Here is a 13,560-nt window from a genome sequence, read left to right as displayed (position 1 = left end):
AAAAAAGAAGTCAGCCCCTTGGGTCCTCATAAAGCTCCTGACTATCACTTTTGCCCCTGTTACTTGATGGTTTTCCCAGCATGTTCTTCAGGCTCTGCATGTGTAGCGACAGTCGCCGAGGCTTTCCAGACAACCTGAGAAAGCACATGTGCGTCTTAAAAGCATCACGGCTGTCACCAGCAGGCTTTGTTGCATGAGCAGCAAAGCAAGGCGCTGGCCTGAATTCAGCGTATCAGATAGATTCACTGCCAGCTGTGTCACTATATGCAGAAATTTCTTATAGCTGTAGTTTGTTTCTGTTCTTAGATCAGGGCAGCTTGTTGTTTGGGATCTTAGAAACATTCATGTGCATTTTTTCCTACTTGATCTTCTGATGATGTTTTTCACACATGCGTGCGTCTTATTCTCTAGAACACACTGGATTCTTCCTGTGATTGCTGCTGCACTGAAAGAGGAAAGCTAAATCTTCGCTAAGCGGGCTTTTTGTTGGGTTTTTTTGTTGGGTTTTTTTGCCAAAAAGGCCTTTATAGGATGACGGCAGACATCATGCTTTCAACTTCTAAGGGTATATTCTACCTCTGACAATCTGTGTGTCAGACCTAAAAGGTTCTTATTTATTCCTAACATAGTCCTCTGTTCCCTTTCAGGACCACTGGTTTTGGCGGGTGAAAGATAACTCTGTAATGCAGGGATACCCCATGCCCATCCGAATGTTCTGGAGAGGCCTGCCGCCCAAGATAGACGCAGTCTATGAGAACAGCGAGGGCAAGTTTGTCTTCTTCAAAGGTGAGTCCTTTACACTCCACCACCATCACTGTTTAGTAAAGCTGTTTTTCATTACAGGCAAAGCATCATAAAGCTTTTTATCTGATCCTGCAGTGCTGTAGCCCAGTTGCCTCCGTGCAGTCCCGGCTTACAGTAGCTCCATGTCTGCTCTGTTATCCCTACAAGTCATCATCTTGTATAAGCTGGGTGCTCATTCCTCCTATATTCAATTTCCATGTGTGTATGTTGAAAATAGAGGGATTTTTTTATGTTATCATGCTCCCTCTGAGCACTGCAGAGTTTAGTGCAAGTCTGGGGAGGATTAAAGCAGTTGTTTTGCTTTGGTAGGAAAGTTTACCACAAACAGTTTTGCCTTTTAATAATGCATATGTTGCATTTTTCTGCTCCAGTGATGTATTTTCATATAAAATCGTCCACTGCAGTTAAACACAATCTGTATGCACAGGTCTTGGAAATCACTGGAACAGCATGTGCAAGGAGAGCCTCGCCGCTTGATGAGACGTGATTTTAATTGTTCTTCTTTTTTCTTTTTTTTGCTTTACTGAAAGATTTGTCTTCACATTCAAATCTAGACTGAGCCCCCAAAACACAGCTTTACGACTAATTATGTCTGAAGCTGCAAAGCCACTTAAAAGAAGCAGCAAACAAACACGGCCCTCGTATTTGCATACACACAGAGAGGACGGGAGGCAGGGAAAGGCGGGGAAGGAAGGGTGTTGATGAAAGGAGACGTAGGTAACAACGAAACTCTGCTGGGATGATAAAAAAAAAACTACAAATCTTCTCTCAAACTCGTTTCTATTTCCAACACCAAACAATTCCTGGAAATGCAGACTGCTGGTCCCGGGTGTGCCACGAGCTCTGCAAGTTTGATTTCGCTGCCTTCTCCTCCACCCTGCTCTTTACTGGGCAGCGGTGGAGTTAGAAAATTCATACTAACAGAATGCCTTTTTTCATTTGAACACATGCAGCTGATTTCCCAGAAGGCCTTGTTCTGACTGTCACCATTTGGAAGAAAAATTAGGAAGAAAGTCGGTCAGAAAGCAGAAGGCGGCACGTTAACTCCTCGTCTAACCAGGCGTTTTGAATATACTCTGAACAGCTCTCGTTTGATGAATTCTCTTAAAATACATCCACAGATGGGGACGTTGGAGTCTGCTTTGGCTGTCATGGCTGAGACACTGATTAGCTTAGTGCTTTTTGGGCAGGTCTGGAAACAGACACAGTATACATTAAGAGTGTGCTCTTCGTTCCTACGCCAATGTCAGTGTATTAGTTGTTTCCCTCGCTGAATTCTTCAGAGACGCAAGAAGTTCAGCATGAATTTTAAACGCATCAGTCGAACCGGGCCTGCTGTGTGGATTGCTAATCAGGCTATATGCCCTTACAGAATTACCATTCACAGTTTGGCAACACCATGCAGGCAGATTTAGAAGAAGAGTGTTTTACATGGAGAAATGTTGATTAATAAGAAGCTGTGTTGTGAATTGAAATTAAATTAATCAGATTAGCATGGGCTTTTGCAGCTTTACTCGGAGGCGCCCTGCATATGCACAGCACACATATAGGGGTATGTATCTTCCTCCTGGGAGGCAGGATCCAATCAGAGCTTGATTGAGGCTTTTGTGTCAGAGGACAGACAAAGCTACTCCCTACATCTAAATTATGCAGACATGGCTTATATTGTTTTATTTCAGATTAAGAGCAGAACAATACGCAGGCTCGGCTAATGTGGTAGGTTAAACTTGCATTTTTTCTAATGACCAGCAGGGGGCAACTTTTATCGTTGCAGAAAGAATAAAGGTTTGTAGAAATCTATGGGAAAAGTATGACTTTGATTGATAGTTTCAAGTCTTTCTAAATATAACCTGATTTTCATTTGGCAACCCTATGGTCCCCTCCAGAGTCATAAAAGATCAGTGACACTCACCACTCGCTCATCACGTCCAATTTTAATCACTTAGAGATGATCAAAACTCTCACATTGAACTCGAGCTGTAGGCTGGACCAGTATTGGCGTATACATTGAATTTTAAATTAAAAATGTCATTGAATTCACTCCCAACCAGTTTTGCCTGGTTCTGCTTTGTTCTTGTTTCTTCCTGTTAAAAGGGAGTTTTTTCCTCCCACTGTTTCCAAATGCTTGCTCAGAGGTTTTCTCCGTATTCTTGTAGGGTCTTATTTCAAGTTTGAGGTCATGGTGCTGGTTACAGTTATACACAGCCACAGGTATTTGGTATCCTGCTTATGTCTGGCTCTCTTCCTGTGTGGTATATTGTGTCAGTGCAGATATTCACGGTGGCCATGAGAGGTCAAATGCTCTGCAATTTAAGAAAACACCGGCAAATATAAACATGCTGCAAAAACACTCAAAACTTAACAGAAGTTTAATAAAGCAAAACAAAAGTAGAAAAAGTGTTTTTTTTTATATAATACTCTACAGTAACGTATGTTTTCTATTAGCCACTTACTGTTAGCCACTTACTGTTAGCTTGTCACTTCTGCATCAGAGCTAGCTACCAAGTGTTGCAGCTAATGTTAACTCCATGAATTATATAAAGTTTTTATTAACATTTTTACTGTTTTTGGCTGTTCTTTGTAAAACTGTTGCCCCATGAAGAGGTTTTTGTATGTACTCGATAGCTAAATGCAGGATAAAATGTCTCAAACAAAGATATTTTCAGCAGCAGATTCTAATCTGAAACATTAAGTAGAGAAGAGGGGGCGGTATAATGAATTTAGGTATGAATGCTCATTGCCCCAGACGAAATAAAACATTTAGGACAGAGCATCTAATTTTAGCCAAAACATTAATACCCTGGCATTTTGGCTCTGAAAGGGTGAATGCTGAGCAGGAACTCTTCTAACACAGTGTAACTTTTTAGTACATTTACTGTTCCCTACATTATAACACAGGGTTACAGATGGAGGTATCATGCAAAATAGCAGTCAGTTTACACTTCTGTTTTTTGTGAGAAATGGGGGTTATGTTTGGTTTATGTTCAGTAGTAGCAGTCAGCACGGTTCGTGCTCCATCGGCGCAGTTGTAGCAGTTTTTAGTTTTATGGGAGAATATCTGACAAACTTAGAATCTCCATAGGCTGTTTGTTGTACGTGGAAAAGCCTGCGATGATTTTTGCTTAAACGCCGTGTCGAAGAATACATTTCCAGATCTGAACACGATGATTTCAAGCAGACATTAAAGCAGCTTTGCCACGGGGTCACACTGGGCGTGCGTATGCATAATAAGTTAAGTACTAACAGGCGCATGTGTGGTTCCTGGTTTTCCCGTTTTTGTGTGTGGCCTGTGTAAAGAGGAGGCGTCTCCTTTTTGGAACAAATCTTCATCCTATATAACACTTTTCATACACTGTTGAGGGCAGGCGGGGGGGATAAGTCGCTGCAGTGCAGCAGATGCCAGAGCCACCACTACATCAAAGCAGCCCTCACAGCTCTGAAGATGAAGCTCGACTTTTATGTGGAGGCCGATGCAAGTCGACTCCAATTTAAAAAAGAAAGCGAGAACGGAGAATCCCATTCTGTGTGGGATTGGGGGGAAAAAAGAGTGAGAGAAGGGAAAGTTTGGGAGTTTTTTTATGAATCAATTTGAACTCATTCTTTCTGGGGACGGGTCACTATTAACCTCAGGGTGTGGCGTGTTAGCGTGGCATATCAAGGCCGGGAGGAAGCGTGACCCACGGTGAGCGGAGCGCTGAGAGAGAATGACTTGAAATGACAGGAATTTCCTTTTTAGAAAAAAAGAGGCCGTTGCAGGTCTCGCCTTCACATTTAACATTCAGCCAACACCCTGTCCTACTGTTCCTTCCACCTTTCCATCTCTAAGGTATCCGTATTGTTTAAATACTTTAGGGTGAAATGTCAGACATGGGGAATTTGTGAAGAAAATGAATGAGGCCAGATATTGCTGGGATTTTGCCTCCCTTATTTGACATCCATTTCCTGCATTTGTTAAAAAAAAGAAAGAAAGAAGTTGTGTGGTCATCTGTAAAGCTGACCCTGCAGAAATTCCATGTAGTGTTTCGGGCTGATTGGTGTTTAGTTAGACACCAGGGAGGCGCGAGGATCCGGCTCTTTAAACACAGCCAGTTAATCGGATTCTGCAAACACGGTTTGAATCTTTGATTCTCTGTTTTTGTCTTAAAAACAAGCTTTAAAAAACTTCAATTTACTTATATTCAATGTCTTGAATGTTACAGAGTTTCAGAGGCGACTGAAGCGTACTGTGTGTGTGTCTGACATCTGCACATGTCACACACTCCTCCTTGTCAGCCCTTTTTTATGTTTTCCTCCAAACCCTGATTTATTTTTGTCAGCGCCGCGATTATTGAAAGAAATACTGTAAGTATTTTGCAGATATTAAACCGATGATTGCTCTTTTCCCGCTCATAAAACAGCAAACATTCATAGCCTCAGGCTCCGTTTCATTTGATTTAATCATAAAAAGGGAATAATAAAAACGCCATCTGCTCTGCCTTTGTCATTCCTACTCCTTCTTTCCCTTTTTCTTTTCTGCCACGTACCTCCCCCCACACACCCCAACACACATTTCCTCTTGACCCACCCTACACCTCCACCATTGATGAAGAAATGCACTTCCTGGGGTCACGCGGTGTCAGAAATGTGCTGTTTAACCTAATTACTCCACAGGAAGGAGGCTGTAGAGAGGAAAAAATGGAGGCGAGGAACAAAGCAGAAAAAGATATATGGTTTTTAATATTTCAGCAACAATATCACAACCCAAGTATTTTCTTGGCTTCATGGATCCAGGAAACTTTTAAAAAATAAAGGTTTTAATTTGACTGTTTGGTTGCCAGTTTTCCCACAAGCTTTGCAGCTTTTTTCCTTTTATCACAGCTGAGCAGTTACCAGCTCAGTTTGCCAGCGCCAAAAAGTTCCCAGAGCACCTCTAAGCAAGGGCAAGGGGAGCTTGTCACCATTTCTGTTCCCTCTTTCAACAGTATCAGCATCAAATACAGTAATACAACGCAACAGGTTATTGCCTGCCGTGTGTTCAGTGCGTTTTGGGGTTTTTTGCCCCCCTGTATGGTAATCCCCACGGTTACTCGTCCTCCTTCTAATTTGTTTTCTCACTCTCTTTCTCGATATGCAGGAAAGCAGTTCTGGGTGTTTAAGGACACGGTGTTGCAGTCCGGATACCCCAAGGACATCTCCCAGTTTGCCCATGGCATGCCCTCACAGAGCATCGACACCGCCCTGTGGTGGGAGGATGTGGCCAAAACCTACTTCTTTAAAGGGGACAGGTGGGTACGAGTGGAGGTCTTAGATCAGTTCTGGACTTTCTTCCTTGAAAGCCGTGTGCAAATTTAGCCTGCAAAGGTCTCTTAAAAGCGAAGCGTATGATCTTAAATTGGTGGATATTTAGTATAACTTAACAAGAACGGGAAGAATGTTTTAAAGTAGCGTTTCTGATCTGACAACCTGATTTCATTTAACACTTGTGCTAAAGAACCATCTGTAATATGTTGCTACAAAATCAGGTCAGCGACTCCTCTTAGAGGACGGTTCATTCGTTTTCTTTGTTTGTCTGCTGTCCCACATCATCAGGGTGAAAAAGGTTCAGGGAAAATGTGGGATAGAATTAGATTTTCCCCATGCCTCTCACACCTGCTCACATAGGTATTATTTGAATTAACTCACTAGAGGAAGCTGACAGTGTGATAGTAAGATACTAGGTCTGTGTTCCTCTAGCCTTATAGTACCTGCTTTGTTTTCCCGTGGCTCATCGTTTGTTCCTGTTTAGGTACTGGCGCTACAATGAGGAAATGAGAATCATGGACCTTGGCTATCCTAAGCCTATCACAGTGTGGAGAGGTGTGCCTGAATCGCCACAGGGGGCCTTCGTGGACAAAGCCAATGGTACGATTTGTCCTGCACAATACTCTGGTTTGGCAAGCAAGTTGCAGTTCGTTTGCCAGGCTGCATTGATTTCAGATGGTCACTGGCAGGGTAGCATTGATTGAAATTTGCCCCACTTATTAAACTGAGTCTCAGTGTGTGGCACGCTTCCATACATGCAATACAGAGGGAAATGTTTTTTGCGTATTCCAAACAAAAAGCAGGTCAGATCATCCAGAAATACATTTTGTCCCTGTTTTTTATGAATTGTTTCACAAGAAAATATTGCGTAATCGGTCCATCCTGCTCTGAATGCCATAAGACCCAGTCGGAGCCGGACTGTGGAAAGCAGAAAGGACAAGACCACCGCTGGGTGCTCATTCCGGTTTTAAGCCAACTGACTCTCTTCAGGCTTGGGTAGGCGGGATTAAAATCTCGCCGGGAGCTTAACGATAGGCCGCTCAGATGGCAAGGCTACAAAAATAATCTTTTCCCATTGGATGCACCGTGCCAGGTGGGTTTGGGGTCTGGTCTTGGCTGCAAGTCGTTTGGAAAAAACAGAGCAGGTGGTGTTGAAAGCTCGCGCCATCTGTGCCGAAGATCCCCCGCCAGACCTGTAGCTGGGCGTTTCTGCCGGTGAGGCCAGGTGGAGCGGGCATCAATCAGAGCATGAAGGATGGACTGATATCCAAGCGGATGATGGCTGTTTGTGTATGTTTCTGCACGTAAATGTGTCGGCCTTCGTTTATTGAGTGAGCTGGCTGTTTGCCGAGACAGCGCGCCAAGTGGACCGCTCATAACAGTGACCCAGATCGCCAGGCGTAATTGAGCACGCCACTGTAGCCCACGACAGTGTGTATGAGGCGGCACGTTTCGGAGCGGGGAGCCCAGGGCGACGTTGACCTGGTTCTAACCCACACAAGCTCAGCCTGTCTGACCTCTCATCTGCTCTCCCCCTCTGTGTCTCTCAGTGAATAGTTCTACTTGTTATGGAGCTGTATAGTTAGTCTTCATGTGGATCTTTCTATTTCTAACAAAAAACCCTTTTTCGCTTAATTTGGGTTAAATGTAGGAGAAAAGTGTGACAGAACATGCCGCCAGATCAGAAAGAGGAGCATCCCGACAGTGGCTGTAATTCATCAGCTAATCACAATACTCAGCTGAGCTCTAAATACTAATTCAAAGAGCATTGTGTGGTTTGGCCTGTCTCACTATACGCGGCCAGGTTGTGAAGACAGAGCTCTGCCCGACAAGGTGATCAAGTCTCCCACTCGGCCAGGCCGGCCCCTCTTTCATCTAAAATCCCACCTTACGCTGTTTCATTTCCTCGCTCATACCATCTCCAACCGACACGTTGTTTAAAAAGCGCTGGCCTTCCTCGCCTGGAAACTTAGAACATTTCTTTCCTCATCTTCTCAGAGAGGAGTGCGCATAAATAACAAATGGAGAAACACAAAGTGTGAAAGGAGGCCAACGAGGGAGAGGAGAGCTCGAGGATTCAGCCAGGCTGTCCGGACCAGTTTTACACGGCACATTTTCCCTGTGAGCATTTGAGCGACGGTGGAGGCAAAGTTTGAAATGAACATATTGTGGGCATGGAACAACAAAAAAATAGTTTCTTTGTGTTTCATGATTTTTTTTTTTCCATCGCTGGAGCCGTTGTGGAGAGGAGGGGTAAATTCTCACCTGAATGCACGGCGGCCGTCTGCATTAGCGGATCTGTGCATCTTTGGGGGACGCTGGGACAGTCGCCCTCACGTCCCGTCACAAAATCGACCGTCGCTCTCGTGGCTTAGAAAGCGCCTTGTTTGCCAGTGACATTTGCTGCGCTTTTGTGTGAGCGTAGCTACGGGGCCTGACTCCCGCTCGGGTGTGTTTTCTCTTTCATGACCGGTATAATTAGTCCTGAGGGACAGGCACAGATATCCCAGCAGAACAACTGAACTGAAACCGAAACAGTGGCTCAGCATCAGAGCAGCACACACACTACTGGCTGGTTATCTTTATTTTGACTTCGCTTGAATAATTTTTTTCCTTTAAGATAAAAGGTGATTTCTTTTTTAAAGATTCAATTAGTAATAAATTCTTTGAACAGTTCGTGACTTTATTAAATACATGAAAGAGCTTCCTCCAAAGCAACAGTTGTGCCCGGTTACTTCAGTATATGTTAGCAGTAAAAATGATGCCTGACGTGTATCGATGAGAATCTAACAGCAAATGGCTTATAAGCTAGTAATGTGACGTATTCCTCACGTTTTAGCACTCGCCCTAGCTGGTGCCCTTTCCGTCAGCTGAATGAAATTGTTATCATTATATCCAGTTTGATGGCTTTTCGGTGACAGCTTAATGCACATTTTGACAGTACTGACAGAGCTGAGCATTAGCTGAAAACGTGCTAAATCACTCTTTAACAACTTTTGTGTGCGTGTGTCCTTGCTTCAGGTTTCACCTACTTCTACAAGGGGAAGGAGTACTGGAAGTTTAGCAACCAGTTCCTCAGAGTGGAACCGGGCTACCCGCGCTCCATCCTCAAGGACTTCATGGGCTGCGAGCTGACGCCCATCGACCCCGGCCGCCCACCGGCCGACGACGGCAACTCGGACGTGGTGATCGAGCTGGACAACGAGGCCAACACGGTGAAGGCCATCGCCATAGTGATCCCCTGCGTGCTCGCGCTGTGCCTGCTGGTGCTGGTCTACACCGTGGTGCAGTTCAAGAGGAAGGGCACGCCTCGCCACATACTGTACTGCAAACGCTCCATGCAGGAATGGGTTTGAATTTTTTTGGAGGGGGGTGGGGTTAAGAGACGAGAGGGCAGAGCTAGGGTGGGAGTTAAGAGGATTGTGGAAAAACAGTACAACAGCCCCCCACTTTTCACAGAGAGGAGGACGGTGGACACTGGACAGCTTTATGGGAAAAACAACAAGCCACGCCTCCTCCTCTTCGGCGATCGAAACTTTCGTGCAGACCTGCAGAACCAGCCGAGAAGTCTGACGGTGATCCCGCGTTTAAAAAAAGGCGACTCCCAGGACTTTAAGCTGACTTTCTCCAGCCCCCAGCCTTTTTAACAAACGGGGCCCAGAGGGACAGTTTGTGGAGGGGGATCTTTGTCGGATGTGACCTTCGATCCCGGTTCAAAAATAATGAGAAAAAAAAAAATCAACAAGAGGGTCAGCATCACTTTGTATCTCAGAAACTCGACTTCCTATCCCCTTCCTCTTTTTGTTTCTTTGCCCGACTGCTTTTCAGACGGAGGACTTTCAGGGGAACAAATTCTTCCCACAGGGCACTGCATTGTCAGCTGTGTCATATCAGGTTGTTGATAAACAGCTTTCTATTTTCTGATCCGCGTGCCCCTCCCCTCCTCCAGCTTCAGACTGGGCTCAGAAAAATAAAAAATAAAAAAATAAGTCTCAGATAAACACAACTTTATTACGTAACCAATCATTCATCTGTTTTTTTGTTTGTTTTTTCTTTTTTTTCTTCTTTTTTTTATTGGAATTCATGTGAGAAAAGAGGTCCTCACTGTTCCCTTTAAGACATCCCTGAAGAAGAGACCAAACAAAACCAAATAAAATCCATCTCTCTCCAAAGAGGATCACATTTTTCTTTCTTTCTTTCTTTAGTTCCTTCTTTCCCTTCTCTGGATCCTTGCAGCGATTACGAGTTAGGGGGAGCTCTGACTGTTGTGGCAGTCTGTTTGAGACACAGGGGCCAAATTATTCTGCAATATTTTAACTCGCCTTAATTATACATCATACTACTTGTGCTTGGTTTTGCTGTTCTTGGTGTTTTTCTTTTTTTTTTATTATTTTAATTTGTATACCGCTATTATTTCTTTTTGTTTCTTCTTCCTTTTTTTAAAGAAGCTGCTTAATTGCTTCTTGTGGTTGGTATTTTATGAATTTTATTACGTTACTCAGAATCCTCAGCACTGGCTTGCTGAGCCATTCTGGACAGATTAATACAGTAGGTCCAGCCTGTACTGAAAGTAATGTATTGTATACTAAAAAAAAAGATGTTGGAAGGTTCTGGAGTAAAGCCACTATTTTTGTGTGTTAAGGTATTTGTTACTGTTAGTTTTGATATTTCCATAAGACAGGCTGACAGGAGTCTTGTTTCTGGATTTGTCCTTGGCCCATATTCCTGTTTTTGTTTGTTTGGGTTTTTTTATTTCTTTTTTGTGAATGGACTTAATTAAAAATAATGATAATAATAAAATCCTGTTGACTGCCTTGTTTGAGAGAGCTCACAGTTCCCAGAATGCTCTTGTCTGAAGACTGAAGTGAGACAGCAAGTCGAGATCAGTGCCTGTGTCAACGTGCATGCAAGCATTTACTGTACGACCCTATCGGTTCTGCTCAACATGGCTTTGACCCCCTTCCCTCCCATCGAGCCGAGGAGGAAGTTTTCTCTTAAAAATACTGTTTATGTTCACTTTTGTATCTTTTAAGTGTACCCCGGTCCCACCGCCTGCCTTCCTCCAGCTACAATTAAATCCGAGACAAACAAACTGTAAAAGATTTAAGTGGTACATTTGGGTGATTGGCAAGTCAAATTGGCCTGAACCAAACACGTAGTGTCATGGAGACATGACGGGTAGTCTTTGAATGTGTGTTTGTTTTCATGATCACATACTGTTTTTTTTTTCTTTCTTTCCTGTTTTCTGGTCAAAACAACTTGGACATGTCACGATGACTTGTTTGTGTAAGACTTTGGGACAAGAGAAAAACATGTCCCGATTGAATGAATAAACTGATCAATATACATTGAAGAACCGCCTTCAAACTCTCTACTCGTTTTTTTAAACTCAGCAGGTAGACTGCATTTTGAAACCATGTTAATTTTCATTCAGGCATCTAAATCCTTTTAGCTTTAGTGTTTTTTTTATAGGGTTAAATATCATGAGATTATTGCAAACTCAATCTAAAGTGTGAAAGCTTCTTATGTTTTCTTGGTGAGCAAACGTAAAATATACAGTTTCAAAGTTTAATTAAATGTTTTGAAGGTTCAAGTTACACAGCGCTGTGGACCTGTCAAACACCCGCCCACACTAGTGAGTGAACTTCTTATTGTATCACACAAATAAGATGTGTGTATGGTTGGTTAAAAAGTTGGAAAGGAGATGCAGTTTGTAGGGAAACTTGGCTTTCCCAATTTGGCACTTGGTCTGGTAGCTGGTTCATCTTACATCTTAACAGCAGTCGGGCATCTTCTCCCTGTGAAGAGAAACAAAACTCCATCGTACCCACACACCCCTCAGACTCTATGCCCTGTCCTTTGTGTCCAGTAATTTTCCACTACAGCCTTGTGATGTATGGGTGTGGCGTTTTCCTTCAACACTCTATATTATCCTGCAAAACATAAATGTGTGATAAAAGATTTTTAAAAAGGTAAATTGCCATCATTAAAGTTTCAGTACATTTAATCATAGTTTTTCTCCTCATGCATTCGTTTTTATTTTTATTTTCACCCTGCTTGAAACATTAAGTAAAAGGTATAGTGAGCATCGATTCTTGACACATACTGTTAATGAGGACATTTTTATTTATTTATTCGATATCCATCACAACAGAACGTCCTCTGTTTAAACCAGATATTAACGGCTTTCTGTTGCAATGTGATGAGTTAGTTTTTCATTACATTCACAGGTCATTCACTTTGCCTCTGTACACCACTACAGTGGATTGTAAATCAGTCAGATGTAGAAACAAAAGTTTTGTGATAAATGTTTAGTTTGTCATATTCATACCCTTTCTTATATCTTCCCAACCTCAAACGTAACGGGACCCTTGGCTCCCAAGCAGTCCTGTTCCATCATCAAAATTATATATCAGTGCAAAATCCTAGCAGAAAAACCTAGGAGAGGCTAACTCAACACTTGGGTTTATTCTTAAAAAGAACGATGCACTAGCAAACACAGCAGCACCAAAAGGCCTGAAAGGCCAGAGAAGACAACTAAAAGTGCATGATGACAGAATTATTTCCACGGTTAGGAAAAGCAACTTCACAACATCTTACCAACTCAGCAACACACTCAAGGAGGCAGGCTTCATTCATTTAAATACACAGAGTTTAAAACAAGCAGCAAAATGGTATTTGTGTTCAAGATTAATTTTAAAAAGTCTTCAGGTAAGAGAGCATGTTATAGCATGCATGGCTACCAGTGGAAACAGGTTACTAGTGTTTAATGATGAGACTGCTGATAGAAGTAGGAGGCTGGATATGTGAAGTGAAGGGCTATACTCTGCTCAGATTCAGCTAAATGCTGCAAAACTGATCGGACAAGTCACAGTGCAGGTGAATGGTCCAAAGCATGCTACAAAAACAAATTCTTCATTGGCCAACAGAGCAGGCTTTTCTTCCACTTAATCGGTCAGTCTTACAATTCAGGGTCACAAAAATGGTAAATGGACTTGTTCTTGTACAGTGCTTTTCTACTATGCAACATAAAGCACTTTGATATTTGGTATGCAGACTGGAGCAGCCAGGAATCAAACCACAAAACCTTCGACCTGCCCCAGGCTGGAGCCTATCCCAGCTGCCATAGAGCAAGGACAGGTTGCCACTTTGTTGCAGAACATAGAGAGCAGTCACAGTCCCAGCTATGGGTAATCTACTAACCTAATGTCTTTGGACTGTGGAAGAAAGGCGGAGTAACCGAGGGGAACATGCAAACTCCACACCAAACGACTCAAACTCACGACCTTCGGTGCATATCAGAATCAGAATCAGAATCAGAATGGGGTTTATTGCCAGATGTTGAGGTTTACAACATTAGGAAATTGCTGCGGTGCTTCAGTGCAAACAATAAGAATTAAAGTGCTATGTAGAAAGAAAGATATGTGCATGAGATATACATGAGAATAAGAATTATGAGTGCTACGTAGAAAGATA

At 42.9% G+C, this 13,560-nt stretch overlaps 1 protein-coding gene across 2 annotated transcripts in view; it reads left to right on the top strand.

The window, feature by feature from the left end:
- mmp16a (matrix metallopeptidase 16a (membrane-inserted)) overlaps window positions 1-10,065 on the top strand; it is a 73,691-nt gene extending 63,626 nt beyond the window's left edge. For both annotated transcript variants that reach the window (XM_005744902.1, XM_005744901.1), the window contains 4 exons: window positions 648-786; window positions 5,918-6,068; window positions 6,569-6,684; window positions 9,106-10,065. In XM_005744902.1, the coding sequence (XP_005744959.1) occupies window positions 648-786; window positions 5,918-6,068; window positions 6,569-6,684; window positions 9,106-9,440 (741 nt within the window). In that variant the 3' untranslated portion in view covers window positions 9,441-10,065. The remainder of the gene's footprint in view (window positions 1-647; window positions 787-5,917; window positions 6,069-6,568; window positions 6,685-9,105) is intronic.
- Window positions 10,066-13,560: the final 3,495 nt, after the last annotated feature.

The sequence above is a fragment of the Pundamilia nyererei genome, unplaced genomic scaffold (assembly GCF_000239375.1).
Source record: "Pundamilia nyererei isolate P.nyererei 1_Seehausen unplaced genomic scaffold, PunNye1.0 scaffold00150, whole genome shotgun sequence".
Lineage (NCBI taxonomy): Eukaryota > Metazoa > Chordata > Actinopteri > Cichliformes > Cichlidae > Pundamilia > Pundamilia nyererei.
The sequence above is the reverse complement of the archived record's forward strand: the minus strand, read 5'-3'. Positions and strand labels throughout refer to the sequence as shown.